At 53.6% G+C, this 26,110-nt stretch overlaps 1 protein-coding gene across 1 annotated transcript in view; it reads left to right on the forward strand.

The window, feature by feature from the left end:
- Window positions 1-517: 517 nt before the first annotated feature.
- The window catches only part of LOC145339419 (SLIT-ROBO Rho GTPase-activating protein 3-like), a 68,755-nt gene continuing 43,162 nt past the window's right edge, over window positions 518-26,110 (forward strand). The window contains exons 1-8 of the mRNA XM_080183876.1: window positions 518-603; window positions 1,438-1,748; window positions 3,355-3,554; window positions 14,532-14,690; window positions 16,521-16,583; window positions 18,206-18,391; window positions 19,780-19,908; window positions 22,384-22,605. Of these exons, the coding sequence (XP_080040002.1) occupies window positions 1,685-1,748; window positions 3,355-3,554; window positions 14,532-14,690; window positions 16,521-16,583; window positions 18,206-18,391; window positions 19,780-19,908; window positions 22,384-22,605 (1,023 nt within the window). The 5' untranslated portion in view covers window positions 518-603; window positions 1,438-1,684. The remainder of the gene's footprint in view (window positions 604-1,437; window positions 1,749-3,354; window positions 3,555-14,531; window positions 14,691-16,520; window positions 16,584-18,205; window positions 18,392-19,779; window positions 19,909-22,383; window positions 22,606-26,110) is intronic.

Genomic DNA, 26,110 nt, shown 5'->3' on the forward strand with positions numbered 1-26,110 from the left:
TTCGATTCCAGCTTTCAAGCTGGGCAGTTTGTGAGTGCTGTGCTCGGTCCAGGAGGTGAGTTGTCCTCTGGGTGGGTGCGTTCGGCGCCGGTGGGTTTTAGTGACTGGGAACGCAGTGTGTAACGCAAAGCGTGGCCCTGTGCCTGTGGGAGGGACCAAGCAAAGAGGACGCAGGCTGTCTCACACACACACACACACACACACACACACTCACACCAGGACCTCAGCGCGCACTTCCTCTCTGCCTGTCGCATCACCAAACTTTAGATTCGAGGGCGCTCTGATCATCGTGAGCTCAGTGCCCTCCCCCACACCCCCCCCACCCCTCACTCTCTGCGCCCACCCCTTCACGCCCACCACCGACACCCTCACTCTCTGCACCCAATTCCTCTCGCTCCCTGCACCCACCCCCTTTCACCCCCACCCATCTTCTCACTCCCCACACCCATCCCCTCACAACCTCCAACCAGCCTCTTGCTTCCTCTTCCCCCCCGCCCGCCCCCCCCACCCACCCACCGATGCCCTCGCCCTCCGCACTCACCCCCTTGCTCCCCCAAATCCTCTCGATCCGCGCATCCACTTACACCGCTCGGTAAGGGATAGGTGAGTCCAGTTTGTACTCCTCTACCTCTCTGTCTCTCCATCTCAATTTCAATTTCACTTTGCATCTCTCACAATGTCTCTCTGTCTGTCTGTCTCTCTGTCTCTCTCTGTCTTTATCTCACTCTCCTTCACTGTGTCTCTCTGCGTCTCTGTTTTTCTCTCTCTCTGTTTCTCTCTCTCTCTTTCTCTCTGTCTTTCTCTTCCTGTCTCTCTCTATCTCTCTCTCTCTCTCTCCCTGTCTTTCTCTCTCTCTCTCTGCCTCTCTCTCTCTCCCTGTCTCTCTCTCTGTCCCTGTCTGTCTGCCTGTCTCTCTCTCTCTCTCCCTGTCTCTCTCTCTCTCTCTCCCTGTCTTTCTCTCTCTCTCTCTGCCTCTCTCTCTCTCTCTGTTACTCTCTCTCATTCTCCTTGCTCCTCTATCGGATGCAGCAACTTGTGAAGAATGGTTTTGTGGGCAACACTGAGAAGTTAGTCAGACATGGCACAGCAAGAGGCCATTTGCTCCATCATGCCCTTGCTAGACCTTGGAGCTAACCAGTTGACCCCACTCGCCTCCCGCTGTTTCCTGTGTGTGTCTGTGAGTTTTCCCCCTTCCAGGATTTCCCCCTGTTGAGTGTTCTTGCTGAATCTGCTTCCGCCGTCCTTGCAGGCAGCTCCTCCCAGATCACAACAACTCGCTGCGAGATCACAAGATATGGAGTGAAGTATCTCACCTTCTGCCTGAACCGTTTGTGGTTCTATCAGGAGTGAATCTTGTAACTGGGGCATGTTTGAGTCATACTGTATACTGGCGTACGTCAGTAACAAATATTGTCTGTTTGTTTTCTCTGAATGAAGAGTTTTCAGGTGGGTTGAAGGCCTGCTTAGTCCTCAGGCCAGCGTCTGTGACGGCACCGTTCGGTGTTTGGCAGCCGGAATGTTGCCTCTTCCTCTGCGCCGCTGAGGGACCGCAGCCACCGGCGAGGATTTGCGAAAAGCCGGGGAGTCGGGAGAGAACCCGGCGCCCAGAGGGGACGGGCCTCACAGGGTCGGGATTGTTCCAGGCCGCATCAGAATCAGACCCCCTTCTCCAGACAGCCCCAGGATGGCCTTGCAGGGAAAGAGAAAGGAGAAAGGACCAGTCACAGAACATGACTCACAACTGAAAGGTGAGCCCAGCCTGAGTGTGAGTGTGTGTGTTACCTCCTCCAGCCCCTACACCCCCTCCCTGAGACCTCCTCCAGCCCTTACACCCCCTCCCTGAAACCTCCTCCAGCCCCTACACCCCCTCCCTATCTCTGAAACCTCCTCCAGCCCCTACACCCCCTCCCTGAGACCTCCTCCAGCCCCTACACCCCCTCCCTGAAACCTCCTCCAGCCCCTACACCCCCTCCCTGAAACCTCCTCCAGCCCCTACACCCCCTCCCTATCTCTGAAACCTCCTCCAGCCCCTACACCCCCTCCCTGAAACCTCCTCCAGCCCCTACACCCCCTCCCTATCCCTGTAACCTCCTCCAGCCCCTACACCCCCTCCCTATCCCTGAAACCTCCTCCAGCCCCTACAACCCCTCCCTATCTCTGAAACCTCCTCCAGCCCCTACACCCCTCCCTGAAACCTCCTCCAGCCCCTACACCCCCTCCCTGAAACCTCCTCCAGCCCCTACAACCCCTCCCTATCTCTGAAACCTCCTCCAGCCCCTACACCCCCTCCCTGAAACCTCCTCCAGCCCCTACACCCCCTCCCTATCCCTGAAACCTCCTCCAGCCCCTACAACCCCTCCCTATCTCTGAAACCTCCTCCAGCCCCTACACCCCCTCCCTATCCCTGTAACCTCCTCCAGCCCCTACACCCCCTCCCTATCCCTGTAACCCCCTCCAGCCCCTACACCCCCTCCCTATCTTCGTAACCCCCTCCAGCCACTACACCCCCTCCCTATTTCTGTAACCTCCTCCAGCCCCTACACCCCCTCCCTATCCCTGTAACCTCCTCCAGCCCCTACACCCCCTCCCTATCTCTGTAACCTCCTCCAGCCTCTACAACCCCTCCCTATCTCTGTAACCTCCTCCAGTCCCTACACCCCCTCCCTATCTCTGTAACCTCCTCCAGCCCCTCTATACCCCCTCCCTATCTCTGTAACCTCCTCCAGCCCCTACAACCCCCCCCTATCTCTGTAACCTCTTCCAGTCCCTACAACCCTCCCTATCTCTGTAACCTCCTCCAGCCCCTACACCGCCTCCCTACCTCTGTAACCTCCTCCAGTCCATACACCCTCCCTATCTCTGTAATCTCCTCCAGCCCCTACACCCCTCCCTATCTCTGTAACCACCACCACCCTCTACACACCTCCCTTTCTCTGTAACATTCTCCAGCACCTGTACCCTTCCCTAGCTTTGTAATCTCCTCCAGCCCCTACACCGTCTCCCTATCTCTGCACCCTTCTATGACCCTCCGAGACCTCTGCGCTTCTCCAATTTTGGCCTTTGGAGCATCCCCCCCCCAGCTGATTCCCATCGCTCTGTCATTGGCAGCCGTGCCTTCAGCTGCCTGGGGAGGGGGCTGGGGGTTGGTGTGGGGGGGAGAAAAGCTCTGGAATTCCCTCTGTAAACCTCTCCACCTCTCCCTCTCCTTAGAATTAACCCCTTTAAACAAGGCAGCTGTTTGATTCTAACATTTCTTTGTGTTTGCATGTGGGTCTCAGGCCCTGAGCAGTTCTTTAGGGTGATGTTAACGGGGTTCTGATTGCTTTAAGAATGTTCTTGTTGCTGTTCCCACAGAGATCCGTGGACAGCTAGCTGACCAGTTGAAATGTCTGGACACGCAGGTAGAATTCCGGAGCCAGTGTCTCCAGGATGTGTCTGAGTTCTTCCGCAGAAAGGCTGAGATTGAACTCGAGTATTCCCGAGGCCTCGACAAGCTCGCAGAGCGATTTTCATCCAAGATTCGCTGTTCCAAGGACCACCAAGTATTCAGGCGAGTGACATTAACTTCCCTCTACCCTGTCCCTGTCGGAGGGACATAAAACAAATTGAGCCTTGGATTCTGTGCTGAACTTCAAGAAAAGTTTTTATTCCAAGTGCATGAAGGAGAGCTGGACTCGGGCCTGAAATCCCAGGCTGCCTGAGAGTTCTCTCTGACCCTGGTGGATTGGTATAGGTCAATATACTGTTTCAAGACACAAAGGTTTACATTAGCATCTTAATTCCTCAAGTTGGATACAAGATGGTTCTTTTAATCTTGTTACGTAGACCGCATTGTTCAGTACAACTTTGTTAATTAGTTTCTTGGGCAGTTCCCTTCACCCAATTATAAATGTCAAAGCATTGTATTTGCCCAGCCGATTTGCACTGATGTGTTAATTGTTCCCCCCCGCTAGATGATTGTGTTCATATAAAATTATACCCTCCCTAGATTATATGGAGCCTGGCTATCTTACTGCCGGTTCTCCCATTGTTATAACGATTCGGAGCAATCTCCTACACATCAGAAGTTGATATTATGTTTTAATCATTGTCTGTCAGCAAAGCACACCTCTAGCTGTCTGTATTAACCCTTTCCTTCCCTCTGGTGAGGCCTGACTCTCTGTAAAGCTCCCTCTACACTGTCCCCATCAAACACTCCCAGGACAGGTACAGCACGGGGTTAGATACAGAGTAAAGCTCCCTCTACACTGTCCCCATCAAACACTCCCAGGACAGGTACAGCACGGGGTTAGATACAGAGTAAAGCTCCCTCTACACTGTCCCCCATTAAACACTCCCAGGACAGGTACAGCCCGGGGTTAGATACAGAGTAAAGCTCCCTCTACACTGTCCCCCCATCAAACACTCCCAGGACAGGGACAGCACGGGGTTCAATACAGAGTAAAGCTCCCTCTACACTGTCCCCATCAAACATCCCAGGACAGGTACAGCACGGGGTTAGATACAGAGTAAAGCTCCCTCTACACTGTCCCCATCAAACACTCCCAGGACAGGTACAGCACGGGGTTAGATACAGAGTAAAGCTCCCTCTACACTGTCCCCCATTAAACACTCCCAGGACAGGTACAGCCCGGGGTTAGATACAGAGTAAAGCTCCCTCTACACTGTCCCCCCATCAAACACTCCCAGGACAGGGACAGCACAGGGTTAGATACAGAGTAAAGCTCCCTCTACACTGTCCCCCCATCAAACGCTCCCAGGACAGGTACAGCATGGGGTTGGATACAGAGTAAAGCTCCCTCTACACTGTCCCCCCATCAAACACTCCCAGGACAGGGACAGCACGGGGTTCAATACAGAGTAAAGCTCCCTCTACACTGTCCCCATCAAACATCCCAGGACAGGTACAGCACGGGGTTAGATACAGAGTAAAGCTCCCTCTACACTGTCCCCATCAAACACTCCCAGGACAGGTACAGCACGGGGTTAGATACAGAGTAAAGCTCCCTCTACACTGTCCCCCCATCAAACACTCCCAGGACAGGTACAGCACGGGGTTAGATACAGAGTAAAGCTCCCTCTACACTGTCCCCCATTAAACACTCCCAGGACAGGTACAGCACGGGGTTAGATACAGAGTAAAGCTCCCTCTACACTGTCCCCATCAAACACTCCCAGGACAGGTACAGCACGGGGTTAGATACAGAGTAAAGCTCCCTCTACACTGTCCCCATCAAACACTCCCAGGACAGGTACAGCACGGGGTTAGATACAGAGTAAAGCTCCCTCTACACTGTCCCCATCAAACACTCCCAGGACAGGTACAGCCCGGGGTTAGATACAGAGTAAAGCTCCCTCTACACTGTCCCCATCAAACACTCCCAGGACAGGCACAGCACGGGGTTAGATACAGAGTAAAGCTCCCTCTACACTGTCCCCATCAAACACTCCCAGGACAGGGACAGCACGGGGTCAGATACAGAGTAAAGCTCCCTCTACACTGTCCCCCCATCAAACGCTCCCAGGACAGGTACAGCATGGGGTTGGATACAGAGTAAAGCTCCCTCTACACTGTCCCCATCAAACACTCCCAGGACAGGTACAGCACGGGGTTAGATACAGAGTAAAGCTCCCTCTACACTGTCCCCCCATCAAACACTCCCAGGACAGGTACAGCACGGGGTTAGATACAGAGTAAAGCTCCCTCTACACTGTCCCCCATTAAACACTCCCAGGACAGGTACAGCACGGGGTTAGATACAGAGTAAAGCTCCCTCTACACTGTCCCCATCAAACACTCCCAGGACAGGTACAGCACGGGGTTAGATACAGAGTAAAGCTCCCTCTACACTGTCCCCATCAAACACTCCCAGGACAGGTACAGCACGGGGTTAGATACAGAGTAAAGCTCCCTCTACACTGTCCCCATCAAACACTCCCAGGACAGGTACAGCACGGGGTTAGATACAGAGTAAAGCTCCCTCTACACTGTCCCCCATTAAACACTCCCAGGACAGGTACAGCACGGGGTTAGATACAGAGTAAAGCTCCCTCTACACTGTCCCCCATTAAACACTCCCAGGACAGGTACAGCACGGGGTTAGATACAGAGTAAAGCTCCCTCTACACTGTCCCCCATCAAACACTCCCAGGACAGGTACAGCCCGGGGTTAGATACAGAGTAAAGCTCCCTCTACACTGTCCCCCCATCAAACACTCCCAGGACAGGTACAGCACGGGGTTAGATACAGAGTAAAGCTCCCTCTACACTGTCCCCATCAAACACTCCCAGGACAGGGACAGCACGGGGTTAGATACAGAGTAAAGCTCCCTCTACACTGTCCCCCCATCAAACGCTCCCAGGACAGGTACAGCACGGGGTTAGATACAGAGTAAAGCTCCCTCTACACTGTCCCCCATTAAACACTCCCAGGACAGGTACAGCACGGGGTTAGATACAGAGTAAAGCTCCCTCTACACTGTCCCCATCAAACACTCCCAGGACAGGTACAGCACGGGGTTAGATACAGAGTAAAGCTCCCTCTACACTGTCCCCCGATCAAACACTCCCAGGACAGGTACAGCACGGGGTTAGATACAGAGTAAAGCTCCCTCTACACTGTCCCCCCATCAAACACTCCCAGGACAGGTACAGCACGGGGTTAGATACAGAGTAAAGCTCCCTCTACACTGTCCCCCATCAAACACTCCCAGGACAGGTACAGCACGGGGTTAGATACAGAGTAAAGCTCCCTCTACACTGTCCCCCATCAAACACTCCCAGGACAGGTACAGCACGGGGTTAGATACAGAGTAAAGCTCCCTCTACACTGTCCCCCATCAAACACTCCCAGGACAGGTACAGCACGGGGTTAGATACAGAGTAAAGCTCCCTCTACACTGTCCCCCATCAAACACTCCCAGGACAGGTACAGCACGGGGTTAGATACAGAGTAAAGCTCCCTCTACACTGTCCCCCCATCAAACACTCCCAGGACAGGTACAGCACGGGGTTAGATACAGAGTAAAGCTCCCTCTACACTGTCCCCATCAAACACTCCCAGGACTGGTGCAGTCTGGATTGAAGTCGGAGGTCTGAGGGAAGTTGTATTGATTGCAGTTTGTGTGACTGTGTTGAAAGTCTATCAGTGATGAATGACCATCCCAAGTGAGCACTTTATTAAATTAAATCTGGTTGATTTTGTGGGCAGTGCTCTGTGATTTTCAGCTGACTCTGTAAAAAATTACATCTTAATTTCACAGACTTTGACTGAGTCATCGAGTCAATGAGTTTTGCAGCACAGACAGAGGCCCTTCAGCCCCTCATGTCTTGCCCTGCCCACCAAGCCCCTATCTATTCTGACCCCATTCCCCAGCACATACTCTGTAGTCATGTATGCTGCGGCATTTCGAGCTCATCTAAATATTGTAGGGTTCCTGCCTCTCCCGCTCTTTCGAACAGTGAGTCCCAGACGTCCCCCCCTCCCCCGGGTCAAAAACCTTCTCTTCAAATCCCCTTTAAATCTCCTGTTCCTCCACTTAAATCTCTGCCCCCTGGTTACTGACCCCTCGACTAAGGGGAAAAGTTCCTTCCTATCCACCCTATCAATGCCTGTCATAATTCTGTACACCTGGATCAGGTCCCCCCCTCAGCCTTCTCTCTGCTCTGAGGAAAACAACTCCAGTCTAACCAGCCTCTCTCCGTCGCTGAGACGCTCCATCCCAGGCAGCATCCTGGTGAATCTCCTCCGCACCCTCTCCACTGCAATCACATCCTTCCTATAGCGTGGAGACCAGAACTACACACAGTCCCCCAGCTGTAATCCTAACCAGTGTTTTATACAGCTCCATCACAACCTCCCTGTTCTTATATTCTATCCCTCGATTAACAAAGGCAAGTATCCCGTATGCCTTTTTAGCCACCTTATCCCCCTGTCCTGCTGCCTTGAGGGACCTGTACACACGTACACCCCAAGATCCCTCTCATACTCTGCCCCAACATCCTACCGTTCGGTATGTATTCCCTTGCCTTGTTCGTCCTCCGAAAACATATCACCTCTCACTTTTCAGGGTTAAGTTCCTTTTGTTGCTGTTCTGTCCATCTGACCATGCCTGTCTAGATTATCCTACAACCTAAGACTTCTGTCCTTACTGTTTACCGCACACCAATTTCTGTATCATCTGCAAATTTAATGATCACACCTCCCACATTAAAGTTTATTTATTAGTCACAAGTAGGCTTACATTAACGCTGCAATGAAGTTACTGTGAAAATCCCCTAGTCGCCACACTCCTGTTCGGGGTTACACTGAGGGAGAATTTAGCACGGCCAATGCACCCTAACCAGCATGTCTTTCGGAAACCCGAGTATCCGGAGGAAACCCATGCTGACACGGGGAGAATGTGCAGATCCACACAGACGGTGACCCAAGCTGGGAATCGAACCCATGTCCCTGGTGCTGTGAAGCAGCAGTGCTAACCACTGTGACACCGGGCCGCCCCATTCATGTCAGATCATTAATGTACACCATAACAGCAAGGATCCAGCACCAATCACTGGACACAGCTTCCAGTCACAAAAATAATCTTCCAGTGTTTGATTTGATTTGATTTATTATTGTCAAATGCATCAATATACAATGAAAAACATTGTTTGTTGTGTGCTATACAGACAAAGCATACCATTCATAGAGTACATAGGGGAGAAGGAAAGGAGAGGGTGCAGAATGTAGTGTTACAGTCACAGCGAGGGTGTAGAGAAAGGTCAACTTAATGTGAGGTAGGTCCATTCAAAAGTATGCCTGCGTGGGTTTCCTCCTGGTGCTCTGGTTTCCTCCTACAGTCCAAAGACACAGGGGTTAGGTTAATTGGCCATGCTGAAAATTGTCCCTTAGAGTTGTGAGATGCGTAGGTTAGAGGGATTAGCGAGTAAATATGTAGGGATATGGGAAAAGGCCTGTGTGGGATTGTGGTCGGTGCAGACTTGATGGGCCAAATGGCCTCCTTCGGCACTGTAGGGTTTCTATGATTCTATGAAAAGTCTGACAGCAGCAGGGAAGAAGCTGTTCTTGAGTCGGTCGGTACGTGACCTCAGACTTTTATATCTTTTACCCGATGGAAGAAGTTGGAAGAGAGAATGTCCGGGGTGCGTGGAGTCATTAATTATACTGGCTGCTTTTCCAGAGGCAGCGGGAAGTGTAGACAGAGTCAATGGATGGGAGGCTGATTTGCGTGATGGACTGGGCTATGTTTACGACCCTTTTGTAGTTCCTTGCAGTCTTGGGTAGAGCAGGAGCCCATACCAAGCTGTGATACAACCAGAAAGAATGCTTTCTATGGGGCATCTGTAAAAGTTGGTGAGAGTCGTAGTGGACATGCCAATTTCCTCAGTTGTTTGAGAAAATAGAAGCGTTGGTGGGGCTTTCTTAACTATAGTGTCAGCATGGGGGGGACCAGGACAGGTTGTTGGTGATCTGGACACCTAAAAATTTGAAGCTCTTGACCATTTCTACTTTGTCCTCATTGATGTAGACAGGGGCATGTTTGTCACACTCTGCCTCCTGCCACTAAGCCAATTTTGGATCCAGTTTGTCAAATTTCGCTGGATCCTATGGGCTCTGACCTTCTTGATCAGCCTCCCATTTGGGACCTTGTCGAAAATTTTACTGAAGCCCAGGTAGACGACATGACTGCACCGCCCTCATCTACACACCTGGTCACCTCCTTGAAAAGTTCTATCAAATCGGTTAGACATAATCTCCCCCTGACAAAGTCATGCTGACTCTCCTTGATTAATCCTTACCTCCCCAAGTGGAGATTAATTCTGTCCTGCGGAATTATTTCTAATAATTTCCCTACCACTGATGTTAGATTCACTGGCCTGTAATTACCTAGATTATCATGACTTCCCTTCTTGAATAGTGGCAATACATTAGCTGTCCTCCAGTGCTCTGACTTCTCTCCTGTGGCCATTTGAAAATTATAGCAACCTCTTCATAGAATCCTTACACTGCGGGAGGCCATTCGGCCCATCGAGCCTGCATCAACTACAATCCCACCCCAGACCTATTCCTGTAACCCCACATATTTACCCTGCTAACCCCTGACACTAAGGGGAAATTTAGCACGGCCAATCCATCTAACCTGCACATCTTTGGAGTGCGGGAGGAAACTGGAGCACCTGAAGGAAACCCATGCAGACATGGAGAAAATGTGCAAACTTCGCACAGACGGTGACCCAACCCGGGAATCAAACCCAGGTCTCTGGCACTGTGAAGCAGCAGTGCTAACCATTGTGCTACCGTGCCACCCTGATTAGTGTCAGAGCCCCTGCAATTTCCTCCCTTGCCTCACACAGCAACCTGGGATATATCTCATCTGGGTCTGGGGATTTATCCACTTTTAATCCCACTAAACTTGCTAACACCTCTCCCTCTCAATGCTAATCTGTTCAATCATATCCTAGTTCCTCTCCCTGCTTTCTCCACCTACACCGTCCTTCCCCATAGTAAACACAGATGTAAAATACTCATTTAATTCCTCATCTATGTCTCTCAGCTCCACACACACATTGCATCGTTGGTCCCTAATGGTGACATGGTGGTTAGCACTGCTGTCTCACAGCACCAGGGACCTGGGTTCGATTCCCGGCTTGGGTCACTGTCTGTGTGGCATCTGCACTTTCTCCCCATGTCTGCGTGGGTTTCCTCCGGGTGCTCCGGTTTCCTCCCACAATCCAAAGATGTGCAGGTTAGGTGGATTGGCCATGCTAAATTACCCCTTAGTGTTCAAAGATGTGCAGGTTAGGTGGGTTGGCCATGTTAAATTGTCCCTTAGTGTCCAAAGATGTGCAGGTTAGGTGGGTTGGCCATGCTAAATTGTCCCTTAGTGTCCAAAGATGTGTAGGTTAGGTGGATTGGCCATGCTAAATTGTCCCTTAGTGTCCAAAGATGTGCAGGTTAGGTGGTTTGGCCATGCTAAGTTGTCCCTTAGTGTCCAAAGATGGGCAGGTTAGGTGGATTGGCCATGCTAAATTGCCCCTTAGTATCTAAAGATGTGTAGGTTAGGTGGATTGGCCATGCTAAATTGTCCCTTAGTGTTGAAAGATGTGTAGGTTAGGTGGATTGGCCATGATAAATTTCCCCTTAGTATCTAAAGATGTGTAGGTTAGGTGGATTGGCCATGCTAAATTGTCCCTTAGTGCCCAAAGATGTGTAGGTTAAGGGGATTGGCCATGCTAAATTGTCCCTTAGTGTTGAAAGATGTGTAGGTTAGGTGGATTGGCCATGCTAAGTTTTCCCTCAGTGTAGCCGAACAGGTGTGGCGCCTAGGGAATTTTCACAGTAACTTCATTGCAGTGTTAATGTAAGGCTCCTTGTGACACAAATAGATAAATACCCTCTTGCTCTGAATATACTTACAAAACATTTTATGCTTTATTTTACCTGTCAGTGTTTGTTCATGCCTCCACTTCACTCTCCTAATTTCTTTTTTAAGTACTCCCCAGCACTTTTTTTAGTCTTCTAGGGATCCCCTGTCTCTGCCACAAGTTTCCTCTTTCCCCTTTTCCAATGATGTATATTCCTGGAAATCCAGGGATCTCCGGCCTATTGCATTCGCTGCTCCCAATGCATCTACTCTACATCGGAGAGACCAAACCCAGACCAGGTGATCGCTTTGCTGAACACCTTCGGTCCCTCCAGCAAGCAGGACCTAGACCTTCCTGTCGCTTGCCACTTCAACACACCACCCTGCTCTCCTGCCCACATGTCCCTCCTTGGCCTTTTGCAGTGTTCTCGTGGACCCCAACGCAAACTGAAGGAACAGCACCTCATCTTCCGATTGGGCAAGTCACAGCTTTCCGAACTGAACATTGAGTCATTGGGGTTTTACAGCATGGAAGCAGGCCCTTCGGCCCAACTTGTCCATGCTGCCCAGTTTTTAACCACTTAGCTAATCCCAGATGTCTGAGTTTGATCCATATCCCTCTATACCCACCATTCCCATGTAACTGTCTAAATGCTTTTTAAAAGACAGAATTGTACCCACCTCTACTACTGCCTCTAGCAGCTCGTTCCAGACACTCACCACCCTCTGTGAGAAAAAATTGCCCCTCTGGACACTTTTATATCTCTCCCCTCTCACCTTAAACCAATGCCCTCTAGTTTTAGACCCCCCTACCTTTGGGAAAAGATATTGACTATCTAGCTGATCTGTGCCCCTCATTATTTTATAGACCTCTTTAAGATCACCCCTCAGACTCCTACACTCCAGAGAAAAAAGTCCCAGTCTATCCAGCCTCTCCTAATTACTCAATCCATCAAGTCCTGGTGGCATCCTAGTAAATTTTAATTGAGTTCAACCACTTCAGAGCATGAATGCACCCCCTCCATCCCATTTCCATTTATTTTATTTTGTTTCATTTCATCTCGTTCTCCATTTTATCGCTCTCCTTAGAATCATAGAATCCCTACAGTGCAGAGGGAGGCCATTTGGCCCATCGAGTCTGCACCGACCACAATCCCACCCCCATTTATTTCCCCTAGCTAGTCCCCCCCGACACTGAGGGGAAACTTAGCATCGTCAATCCACCTAACCCACACATCTTTGCACTCCCCCCTCCTCCTTCTGGGCAAATGCCACCTTCCTCAGGCGGTCCTTTACCGAAGCTGTACCCTGTCCTGCCATTCACGCATTCTGATCACTTTCAGCACCTTCTCAGCCTCCTGCATCCTCATTTACATTACCCTTTGTCCTATTCCACCAACCCTCAGAATATAAATCTCTGCTGACTCGCTTTCCTTTCAGCTCTGACGAAGGGTCATAGAATCAGACAATCAGTGTCTACAGTGCAGAAGGAGGCCAGTCGGCCCATCGAGTCTGCACCAACCACAATCCCATCCAGGCTCTATGCCCGTAACCCCTCATATTTACCCCGCTAACCCCCCTGATGTGGAGATGCGGCATTAGATAGGGGTGAATCCCCCAACACGAGGGTAAAGTCCGACGGGTTTATTTGGTAGCACGAGCTTTCGGAGTGCTGCTCCTTCATCAGGTGAGTCCAGGATTGGGTTCGCAAACAGGGCATATACAGACACAAACTTAATTACAAGATAATAGTTGGAATGCAAGTCTTTACAGGTAATCAAGTCTTAAAAGTACAGACAATGTGAGTGGAGAGAGGGTTAAGCACAGGTTAAAGAGATGTGTATTGTCTCCAGACAGGACAGTTAGTGAGATTTGCAAGCCCAGGCAAGTCATGGGAGTTACAGATAGCGTGACATGAACCCAAGATCCCGGTTGAGGCCATCCTCATGTGTGCGGAACTTGGCTATCAGTCTCTGCTCAGTGACTCTGCGCTATTGTGCCATGAAGGCCACACACACTGACTCTCACTGGGGTACGGCTCCCACACACACACTGACTCTCACTGGGGTACGGCTCCCACACACACACTGACTCTCACTGGGGTACGGCTCCCACACACACTGACTCTCACTGGGGTACGGCTCCAACACACACACTGACTCTCACTGGGGTACGGCTCCAACACACACACTGACTCTCACTGGGGTACGGCTCCCACACACACTGACTCTCACTGGGGTACGGCTCCCACACACACACTGACTCTCGCTGGGGTGCGGCTCCAACACACACACTGACTCTCACTGGGGTACGGCTCCCACACACACTGACTCTCACTGGGGTACGGCTCCCACACACACACTGACTCTCACTGGGGTACGGGTCCCACGCACACTGACTCTCACTGGGGTACGGCTCCCACACACACTGACTCTCACTGGGGTACGGGTCCCACACACACTGACTCTCACTGGGGTACGGCTCCCACACACACTGACTCTCACTGGGGTACGGCTCCCACACACACTGACTCTCACTGGGGTATGGCTCCCACACACACTGACTCTCACTGGGGTACGGCTCCCACACACACTGACTCTCACTGGGGTACGGGTCCCACACACACTGACTCTCACTGGGGTACGGCTCCCACACACACTGACTCTCACTGGGGTACGGGTCCCACACACACTAACTCTCACTGGGGCACGGGTCCCACACACACTGTCTCTCACTGGGGTACGGGTCCCACACACACACTGACTCTCAGTGGGGTACGGGTCCCACACACACTGTCTCTCACTGGGGTACGGGTCCCACACACACACTGACTCTCACTGGGGTACGGGTCCCACACACACACTGACTCTCACTGGGGTACGGGCCCCACACACACACTGACTCTCACTGGGGTACGGGTCCCACACACACACTGACTCTCACTGGGGTACGGGCCCCACACACACACACACTGACTCTCACTGGGGTACGGGTCCCACACACACTGACTCTCACTGGGGTACGGGTCCCACACACACTGACTCTCACTGGGGTCCCACACACACTGACCCTCACTGGGGTACGGGTCCCACACACACTGACCCTCACTGGGGTACGGGTTCCACACAGAGGATAAATGGGAATATTCTTGTTTTTTTAGGAAGGACCAGAACCTGCTCTCTACTGTGAACTGCTGGTATCTGATTCTGGAGCAGACTCGCCGTGAGAGCAAGGATCACGTCTCTCTGAGTGAGATCTACAGCAACAACATCGTCCTCCGTCTATCTCACGTATCTGAGGACGTCACACGGATTTCCAAGAAGGTATTGGCTGTGGTACACAATTGTAGTTTGTGTTGTACGTCAGACACCGTGTAGACAGTGTGTCACACTGCCTCCCTCCTCCCCCTGGGGTCTGGGTCCAGATACTCTCCTCCAACCTTCCCTCACCCAAACACTAACTCCATCCAGAATCGCAGCTCCCACACAACACGCAGGGAAGCAGCAAGTCCCCTGTCATTGTGTGTCCCAGCTGCCATCATCTGCCCTGTCTCACAACCATCTGCCCCGTCTCACAAGCATCTGCCCCGTCTCACAAGCATCTGCCCCGTCTCACAACCGCCTGCCCCATCTCACAAGCATCTGCCCCGTCTCACAACCACCCTGCCCCGTCTCACAAGCATCTGCCCTGTCTCACAAGCGTCTGCCCCGTCTCACAAGCATCTGCCCCGTCTCACAAGCGTCTGCCCCGTCTCACAAGCGTCTGCCCCGTCTCACAAGCGTCTGCCCCGTCTCACAAGCATCTGCCCCGTCTCACAACCGCCTGCCCCGTCTCACAAGCGTCTGCCCCGTCTCACAAGCGTCTGTCCCGTCTCACAAGCGTCTGCCCCGTCTCACAAGCGTCTGCTCCATCTCACAAGTGTCTGCCCCGTCTCACAACCGTCTGCCCTGTCTCACAACTGTCTGCTTTACAACTGTCTGTCCTCTTACCCAAACGTCTGTCTCCCTTGGCAGCTGTCCCTGTGCTGCTGGGGGCTCTCTGCCTGTTGATGTCCGTTTCTCCACAGTTACTGGGTCGTCACACTGAGGACTGGAACATTCCACTGCTGGCAACACCTGGCACTGCGCAGCAACACTGGCTGATGACCCCGACACTGGGTAATGACCCCTGACACTGGGTCACGACCCCTGACACTGGGTCACGACCCCTGACACTGGATGATGATCCCTGACACTGGATGGTGACCCTTGACACTGGGTCATGACCCGTGACACTGGGTGATGACCCTCGACACTGGGTGATGACCCTCGACACTGGATGATGACCCCTGACACTGGGTGATGACCCTCGACACTGTTTGACGATCCCTGACACTGGATTATGACCCCTGACAATGTATGACGACCCCCAACACTAGATGACGACCCCTGACACTGGGTGATGACCCCTGACACTGGGTCAAGATCCCTGACACTGGGTGATGACCCCTGACACTGGGTGACGACCCCCGATACTGGGTCACAACCCCCGACACTGGGTGATGACCCCCGAGCTGGGTAATGACCCCCGACACTGGGTAATGTCCCATGACTCTGGGTGATGACTCCTGGCAAGGGGTGATGACTCACGACACTGGGTGACAACCCCATCACTGGGTCATGAACCCTGACAGTGGATGATGACACCCGACACAGGGTCACGACCCCTGCCATTGGGTGATGATCTCCGACACTGGGTGACGACCCCTGACACTGGGTCGCGACCCTCGACACTGGGTCACAACCCCTGACACTGGGTGATGACCCCTGACACCAGGTCACGACCCCAACACTGGGTGTCACCCCCCCCAATTGGCCAGTTCAGTGATGGCACTCCATTTGTTCTGCGTGAGTGGATCCACGAGATGTATTTACACTGAACCAACATCGCAAAGTGAAACTCCAGTGACCCAGCTGTTCACCACGCTGCAGCCGCTGGGATCTTGCTGTGCCCAAGTTGGTTTCTTCGCCTCCAGCATTGGTGACGGGTCCCTCAGGACAGCTCATCGTGTGGGCAGTGCTTTGGGACACGGCGAGGGTGTAGGGCGTTGGAGACACATCCGTCTAGACTCCAGTGCAGCCGTCCAGCTAACCAGCCGGTCATTCCCTTCGCAGAGTAAGGAGATTGCGCTGCAGATGCAGGAGGAACTACTGAAGGTCACCGGTCAGCTCCAGACGGTGAGTATCACCCTTTACTATCAGAGCCCGGGGGGAACTGTGTACCTCTCGCACCCTTCCCCCCCAGAATATCGCCATGTCCCAGTCACCGATACCTATCCTCCATTAACCATCGAGGGTGGGGGAGGAGGAACTCATTCGCTCGACACCTGCAAAGTTCCTCGCTTTGTTAACTGATCCTTTCCTCTCCTGGGGGGGTGGGGGGGTGACCTCAACTCATCCTCCCCGCCTCCCCAAAAACAAATCTACACCTCGAGCCTCAGCAGTTAGGGTTCATGATGAGAGTCGATATCAGCTTGCATTCTGTGCCACGTTGGCACAGTGGTTCATACTGCTCTCTCGTGGCACCAGGGACCCGGGTTCCATTCTGGCCTCGGGTCACTGCCCGTGCAGGGTCTGCACATTCTCCCCATGTCTGCATGAGTTTCCTCTGGGTGGTCCAGTTGCCTCCCACAGTCAAAAGATGTGTAGGCTAGGTGGATTAGCCATGCTAAATTCTCCCTTAGTGTCCAAAGATGTGCAGGTTGGGTGGATTGGCCATGCTAAATTGTTCCTTAGTGTCCAAAGATGTGCAGGTTAGATAGATTGGCCATGCTAAATTGCCCCTTAGTGTCCAAAGATGTGTAGGTTAGGTGGATTGGCCATGCTAAATTATCCCTTAGTGTCCAAAGATGTGCGGGTTAGAGAGAATGGCATGGTAAATGTGTGGGGTTACAGGTAGAGATTGGAGGGGAGGGCCTGGGTGGGATGCTGTTTCAGAGAGTTGGTGCAGACCCAATGAGCCGAGTGGCCTCCTTCTGCACTGTAGGGAATCTGATCTCTTTGAAATCTCTCTGCACCGCCTCCAATGCGAGAAGGAAGATTCTTAAACGGTTGCCACTCAAGTGGATAGAGCCGTGAAGAAGGCTTATAGTGTGTTAGTGTTTATTAACAGGGGGTTTGAGTTTAAGAGCCGTGGGGTTATGCTGCAACTATACAGGACCTTGGTGAGACCACATTTGGAATATTGTGTTCAGTTCTGGTCACCTCACTATAAGAAGGATGTGGAAGCATTGGAGAGAGTGCAGAGGAGATTTACCAGGATGCTGCCTGGTTTGGAGGGGAGGTCTTATGAGGAAAGGTTGAAGGAGCTGGGGCTTTTCTCTTTAGAACGGAGGAGGATGAGAGGCAACTTAACAGAGGTTTATAAGATGATGGGGGGGATTGATAGAGTGGACGTGCAGAGACTATTTCCTCGGGTGGATGTAGCTGTTACTAGGGGGCATAACTATAAGGTTCATGGTGGGAGATATAGGAGGGATGTCCGAGGTAGATTCTTTACACAGAGAGTGGCTGGGGTGTGGAATGCACTGCCTGCTGTGATAGTGGAGTCGGACACTTTAGGAACTTTCAAGCGGTTATTGGATAGGCACATGGAGCACACCAGAATGATAAGGAGTGGGATAGACTGATCTTGGGATTGGACATAGCTGGGCACAACATTGAGGGCCGAAGGGCCTGTACTGTTCTATGTTTCTAAACATTGAGACCACGGTGCACTCGGTAATCCAGATGTGGCCTCACCATAGCCTGACACAGCTGGAGCAAGGCAGCTAGTGATTTCCCCCGTGTTGTGTAAGCAGGCCATGAAGACCTATCACACGTACCACCTGGAGAGTGCTGCAGCCGAGAGCAAACTCAAGGAGGTCGAGAGGATGCAGGAGAAACAGATCGGGAAGTCCAGTGATCCGGGAGGAACCCAACCCGGAACGGACAACAAGCTTCAGAGACGTGGCTCTCTCCGCAAGATCGAGAAAATGAAGGAAAAGGTACAGAGTAACTCTCCCTCTACACTGTCCCCCATCAAACACACCCAGAACAGGTACAGCACGGGGTTAGATACAGAGTAAAGCTCCCTCTACACTGTCCCCCATCAAACACTCCCAGGACAGGTACAGCACGGGGTTAGATACAGAGTAAAGCTCCCTCTACACTGTCCCCCATCAAACACTCCCAGGACAGGTACAGCACGGGGTTAGATACAGAGTAAAGCTCCCTCTACACTGTCCCCGTCAAACACTCCCAGAACAGGTACAGCACGGGGTTAGATACAGAGTAAAGCTCCCTCTACACTGTCCCCCATCAAACACTCCCAGGACAGGTACAGCACGGGGTTAGATACAGAGTAAAGCTCCCTCTACACTGTCCCCCATCAAACACTCCCAGGACAGGTACAGCACGGGGTTAGATACAGAGTAAAGCTCCCTCTACACTGTCCCCGTCAAACACTCCCAGGACAGGTACAGCACGGGGTTAGATACAGAGTAAAGCTCCCTCTACACTGTCCCCATCAAACACTCCCAGGACAGGTACAGCACGGGGTTAGATACAGAGTAAAGCTCCCTCTACACTGTCCCCATCAAACACTCCCAGGACAGGTACAGCACAGGGTTAGATACAGAGTAAAGCTCCCTCTACACTGTCCCCATCAAACACTCCCAGGACAGGTACAGCACGGGGTTAGATACAGAGTAAAGCTCCCTCTACACTGTTCCCCCATCAAACACTCCCAGGACAGGTACAGCACGGGGTTAGATACAGAGTAAAGCTCCCTCTACACTGTTCCCCCATCAAACACTCCCAGGACAGGTACAGCACGGGGTTAGATACAGAGTAAAGCTCCCTCTACACTGTTCCCCCATCAAACACTCCCAGGACAGGTACAGCACGGGGTTAGATACAGAGTAAAGCTCCCTCTACACTGTCCCCCATCAAACACTCCCAGGACAGGTACAGCACAGGGTTAGATACAGAGTAAAGCTCCCTCTACACTGTCCCCATCAAACACTCCCAGGACAGGTACAGCACGGGGTTAGATACAGAGTAAAGCTCCCTCTACACTGTTCCCCCATCAAACATTCCCAGGACAGGTACAGCACGGGGTTAGATACAGAGTAAAGCTCCGTCTACACTGTTCCCCCATCAAACACTCCCAGGACAGGTACAGCACGGGGTTAGATACAGAGTAAAGCTCCCTCTACACTGTCCCCCCATCAAACACTCCCAGGACAGGTACAGCACGGGGTTAGATACAGAGTGAGGAAGGTTGGAGAACGCAGTGTTGTCCGTTGGGCGGCAAGAGGGATGTGCGTCGAGGGGACGGAGGGTGAATGAGTGGGTGCTCCTCCCGCTTTGACCTTTGCCCTTTCTCTCCCAGAGGCAGGAACGCTACCTGGAAAACCAGCTGAAATGCACCAGGGCTCGGAATGAGTATCTGCTGACCCTGTCGGTGGCCAATGCTGCTCTGAATAGCTACTTCATTCATGATGTCTCCACACTGATTGATGTAGGTGTTACCCTCTGTGGCTGTGGGCAGGGGTGGGGGGGTTGCTGGTGATTGACTGGGGAATCCCCCTGTTGCCTGAGGAATGTTTGTTTGCCCTGTGGCTGGAAGGAGCTGGGCATCGCAGAGTGCGTGTGATTCTCTCGCTGAGAAGCTGTAGCTTTTATTTTTCTCTCTCTGGCAGGGCTGACTGTCCCCCAGGCACCCCCCCCGACCCTGGGCCTACCTGCAGCCCATTCTGAAAGTGGTGTGTGTACTGAGAGCGACCTCGCTCGCCACCTTCCTTCCCCTTTCACTCTGAGTCACCCCACCCAGTCACCCAAATCATTTAAACTCCAGCACCTCTGCGGGCGGACAGAAAAAACAGACAGAGACAGAGAGAGAGAGAGACAGGCAGACAGAGAGACAGAGAGAGACAGACAGACAGAGAGACAGACGAATGGGCATACACACTTAGACACCTAGACAGTTAGTCAGCCAGGCAGACATACAAACAGACAGGCGCACAGAAAGGCAGACAGACAGCTAGCCAAACAGACACGCAGACCAGACATTGGGTCTGCTGGTTGATGTTGGAGTCGGGACAACACTGAGCTTCAGACAGTAACGCGTTCACTGCTGGAAAGTAAGGAAAGATGACAGATAATTTACGCATGTCAGGATCCCACAGACAGCAATGTGATAATGAATGGATCAGCACTCCCTCAGCACTGACCCTCCCACAGTGCGGCGCTCCCTCAGCACTGACCCTCCCACAGTGCGGCGCTCCCTCGGCACTGACCCTCCCACAGTGCGGCGCTCCCTCAGCACTGACCCTCCCACAGTGCGGCGCTCCCTCAGCACTGACCCTCCCACAGTGCGGCGCTCCCTCGGCACTGACCCTCCCACAGTGCGGCGCTCCATCAGCACTGACCCTCCCACAGTGCGGCGCTCCCTCAGCACCGACCCTCCCACAGTGCGGCGCTCCCTCAGCACCGACCCTCCCACAGTGTGGCGCTCCCTCGGCACTGACCCTCCCACAGTGCGGCGCTCCCTCAGCACCGACCCTCCCACAGTGCGGCGCTCCCTCAGCACTGACCCTCCCACAGTGCGGCGCTCCCTCGGCACTGACCCTCCCACAGTGCGGCGCTCCCTCAGCACTGACCCTCCCACAGTGCGGCGCTCCCTCAGCACTGACCCTCCCACAGTGCGGCGCTCCCTCAGCACTGACCCTCCCACAGTGCGGCGCTCCCTCAGCACTGACCCTCCCACAGTGCGGTGCTCCCTCAGCACCGACCCTCCCACAGTGCGGCGCTCCCTCAGCACTGACCCTTCACTGCAAATGGTTGTATTTCAAGTTTTTTTACACAGAGGGGGGTGGGTGCCTGGAACTCGCTGCCGGGGGAGGGAGTGGAAGCAGATATGATGGTGAGTTTTAAGGGGCGTCTGGACAAATCCATGAATAGGATGGGAATAGAGGGATACGGTTCCCGGAAGGGGAGGGGGTTTTAGTTCAGTCGGGCAGCATGGTCAGTGCAGGCTTGGAGGGGCCGAAGGGCCTGTTCCTGTGCTGGAATTTTCTTTGTTCTAGTTCAGTGGGAGGGTGTGGCTGGTGGTTGTGTGGGGAGGTTTGTGGTGGGGGAGGGGGGTGGGTGGCTGGTGGTGGTGGTGGGGGGGTGGAGTTTGTGGTGGGGAGGGGGTGGAGTTTGTGGTGGTGGTGGGGGGGGTGGAGTTTGTGGTGGGGGAGGTGGGTGGAGTTTGTGGTGGGGGAGGGGGTGGAGTTTGTGGTGGTGGTGGGGAGGGGGTGGAGTTTGTGGTGATGATGGTGGTGGGGGTGGAGTTTGTGGTGGGGGAGTGGGGTGGAGTTTGTGGTGGGGGAGGGGGGTGGGTGGCTGGTGGTGGTGGGGGGGTGGAGTTTGTGGTGGTGGGGGGGTGGAGTTTGTGGTGGTGGGGGGGTGGAGTTTGTGGTGGGGAGGGGGTGGAGTTTGTGGTGGGGGAGGGGGGTGGAGTTTGTGGTGGGGGAGGGGGGTGGAGTTTGTGGTGGGGGAGGGGGGTGGAGTTTGTGGTGGGGGAGGGGGGTGGAGTTTGTGGTGGGGGAGGGGGTGGAGTTTGTGGTGGTGGTGGGGAGGGGGTGGAGTTTGTGGTGATGATGGTGGTGGGGGTGGAGTTTGTGGTGGGGGAGTGGGGTGGAGTTTGTGGTGGTGGTGGTGGTGGGGGTGGAGTTTGTGGTGGGGAGGGGGTGGAGTTTGTGGTGGTGGTGGTGGTGGGGGTGGAGTTTGTGGTGGGGGAGGGGGTGGAGTTTGTGGTGGTGGTGGTGGTGGGGGTGGAGTTTGTGGTGGGGAGGGGGTGGAGTTTGTGGTGGTGGTGGTGGGTGGGGTGGTTTGTGTTGGGGGAGGGGGGTGGGTGGTGGTGGTGGTGGTGGTGGGTGGTTTGTGTCGGGGGAGAGGGGTGGGTTCTCCCTCGCACTCCGATGCTGACTCTGCCCTGTCTCCCCGGCAGTGCTGGGACCTCGGGTTCCACTCTTCACTGAGCAGGATGCTGAGGACTTACTTGGTGGCGGAGACCCGGGTAGAAAGTTCCCGGCGTGATGGCCTGAACCTTATCGAGAACGCAATCGATGGCCTGGACCCCCAGAATGACAAAACCAAGATCATGGACATCAACTACAGTGCCTTCTGCCTCCCAAACAAATTTGAGTTCCTACCCCACGACCAGGACAAGGTATGTAGAATTTTACAGCAGAGGCCCTTGGGCCCATCCTGTCTGCCCCAGCCATCAAGCACCCATCCATTCTAATCTGTCCTAACCTGGACAGAGACCTCCATAAGCCACCTTCTCCCAGTCTCTCTCGCTCCAGAAATCCCCTCATCCCTCTGCCCTCCTTCCCCAAGTCCCTCCCCAAGAATGAGAGGTGACCCTTATTGAGACACTTGGGGTGGGGGGAGCGTGACAGGGTGGGTGCTGAGAGGCTGTTTCCCCGTGTGGGAGAGTCTGGGACCAGAGGGATACACAGATAGGGAGGAATTTCTTCTCTCGGAGGGGAGTGAGAGTGTGGAATTCCTTCCCACTGAGGCCTGTAGAGGCTGGGTTACTGAGTGAGTTCAAGGCTCAGACAGACAGATCTTTCATCAGGAAGGGAATCGAGGGGTTAAGTTTTAGAGTTTATTTATTAGTGTCATAAGTAAGGCTTACATTAACACTGCAATGAAGTTACTGTGAAAATCCCCTAGTCGCCACACTCCGCCACCTGTTCGGGCACACTGAGGGAGAATTTAGCCTGGACAATGCACCCTAACCAGCACATCTTTGGACTGTGGGAGGAAACCGGAGCACCCGGAGGAAACTCACGCAGACATGGGGAGAATGTGCAGACTCCACACAGACAGTGACCCAAGCTGGGAATGGAACCAGGGTCCCTGGCGCTGTGAGGCAGCAGAATAAAGCAGGAAAGTGAGCGTTGAGGAATACTGCATCAGATCAGTCACAATCCCATTCAATGGCGGAACAGACTCAATGGGCTGAATGGCCTTCTTCTGCTCCTCCTAACCCTGACCATGACCCAAAGACTAATTCCACCTGGGACCCCAGAATGAGACCCAGTCCTCCCTGCAGGGTCTAGCCCAGTGTTTGATGAAACTTTTAGAATACCCATCCATCTATTATCCTCTATCTTTATGCCACCTCCCCAGAGAATGTGGGACTCACTCCCATGAGGGAAGTGGGGGAGAATGTGGGACTTGCTCCCACGGGGAGTGGGGGAGAATGTGGGACTCACTCCCACAGGGGGAGTGGGGGAGAATGTGGGACTCGCTCCCACGGGGGGAGTGGGGGAGAATGTGGGACTCACTCCCACGGGGGGAGTGGGGGAGAATGTGGGACTCGCTCCCACGGGGGGAGTGGGGGAGAATGTGGGACTCGCTCCCACGGGGGGAGTGGGGGAGAATGTGGGACTCACTCCCATGAGGGGAGTGGGGGAGAATGTGGGACTCACTCCCACGGGGAGTGGGGGGAGAATGTGGGACTCGCTCCCACGGGGGGAGTGGGGGAGAATGTGGGACTCGCTCCCACGGGGGGAGTGGGGGAGAGTGTGGGACTCGCTCCCACGGGGGGAGTGGGGGAGAGTGTGGGACTCGCTCCCACGGGGAGTGGGGAGAATGTGGGACTCGCTCCCACGGGGAGTGGGGGGAGAATGTGGGACTCACTCCCACGGGGAGTGGGGGGAGAATGTGGGACTCGCTCCCACGGGGGGAGTGGGGGAGAATGTGGGACTCGCTCCCACGGGGGGAGTGGGGGAGAGTGTGGGACTCGCTCCCACGGGCAGTGGGGGAGAATGTGGGACTCGCTCCCACGGGGGGAATGGGGGAGAATGTGGGACTCGCTCCCACGGGGAGTGAGGGAGAATGTGGGACTCACTCCCACGGGGGGAGTGGGGGAGAATGTGGGACTCACTCTCACGGGGAGTGGGGGAGAATGTGGGACTCACTCCCACGGGGAGATGTCGAGATGAACATTATTGATGTATTTAAGAGGAAGTTGGATAATCACATGGGGGAGAAAGTGAACGATGGATGCGGGGGGGTACGTGGAGATGGAGAGGAGGTGGGAGAAAGGCTGGTATGGAGGAAAGGGACTGAATGGCCTGCGTCTGTGCTGGACATTGTCTGGATTAAACAATTGCTCTGTCCCCATCGTCCCCTGGCCGCCTCATCGGCTCTCAATGATCTGAACCGTGTGCTCACCCCCATTCTCCCTTCCTCTGCCCCTCTCCCCTCCCTTCTCCCCCATGGAGAGAAGGAAGACCCTCGGACTTGGTATCTGCCTGATCCGAAGACTGTGTCTGTGTGGCTGACCCCGCTTCACATCCTGGCTGTTTCCTTTTTCTCCAAAACGGCTAGTTCAGCGAAGGAATCTGTCCCAAAGAGCAAATAGTTCCCCTTTCCATGGGGAGAAGGAGGAAGTTTGTTCTAATGGTTCCCCTTGCTGAGCAGAACTCGAAAGTGCCTGGATTGAGGAAGCGTTACTGAACTCAGAAAGCTGCAGAGTAAAGCTGCGGGAGGGGGCAGGGGTGGGGCTGAGGGCGGAGGGGCGGGGGTGTAGGGGTGGGGGTGTAGGGGCGAGGGGTGGGGGTGTAGGGGCGAGGGGTGGGGGTGGAGGGGCGAGGGGTGGGGGTGGAGGGGCGAGGGCAGAGGGGAATACAAACTGAAAGCAAAAGGCGAGAATAATATCAGCAGGAACATTTATCCATTTATTCACCCAAACCTACGACCACTTCTACCAGAAGGACAAGGGCAGCGGATCCCTGGGAACTCGTTAGAGTTTAGAAGAATGAGGGGAGATCTCATTGAGACGTATAAGATGATGAATGGGATGGATAGGATAGAGGTGGAGAGACTCTTCCCGCTCAGAAAGGACAGTAGGACTAGGGGGCACAGCCTCAAGATAAAGGGGGGGCGGTTTAGAACGGAGTTGAGGAGGAACTTCTTCACTCAAAGGGTGGTGAATCTCTGGAATTCTCTACCTGTTGAAGTGGTGGAGGCTGCCTCGCTAAATATTTTTAAGAAGCGGGTTGATGGGTTTTTGATAAGAGAGGGGATTAAGGGTTATGGGGAGAGGGCGGGAATGTGGAACTGAGCCATGACAGATCAGCCATGATCTTATTGAATGGCGGGGCAGGCTCGAAGGGCCAGATGGCCTACTCCTGCTCCTATTTCTTATGTTCTTATGTTCTTAACACCCCCACCTGGAGGTTCCCCTCCGAGTCACCCACCATCCGGACTTGGAAATCTATTAGCCGTTCCTTCGCAGTCAGTGGGTCAAAATCCTGGAATTCCCTCCCTAACGGCATTGTGGATCAACCCACAGCACAGGGTCTGCAGCGATTCGAGAAGGCAGCTCACCACCACCTTCTCAAGGGGCAATTAGGGATGGGCAATAAATACTGGCCCAGCCAGTGACACCCATTTCCCATGAATGAATTAAAGAAACACACATAGTCTCTTGCACAGACACAGATATACACACACTCAGACATGCACACACACTGTCTGTCTCACACACACTCTCTCTCTCTCACACACACACACACACACACACACACACTCTCTCTCTCATGCACTCTCTCTCTCACGCATTCTCTCTCACACACACACTCTCACACACACACTCTCTCTCACACACACACACACACACACTCTCTCTCACACACACACTCATACACACACTCTCT

The sequence above is a fragment of the Carcharhinus amblyrhynchos genome, unplaced genomic scaffold, assembly GCF_965287045.1.
Source record: "Carcharhinus amblyrhynchos unplaced genomic scaffold, sCarAmb.v2.hapA scaffold_455, whole genome shotgun sequence".
Classification (NCBI taxonomy): domain Eukaryota; kingdom Metazoa; phylum Chordata; class Chondrichthyes; order Carcharhiniformes; family Carcharhinidae; genus Carcharhinus; species Carcharhinus amblyrhynchos.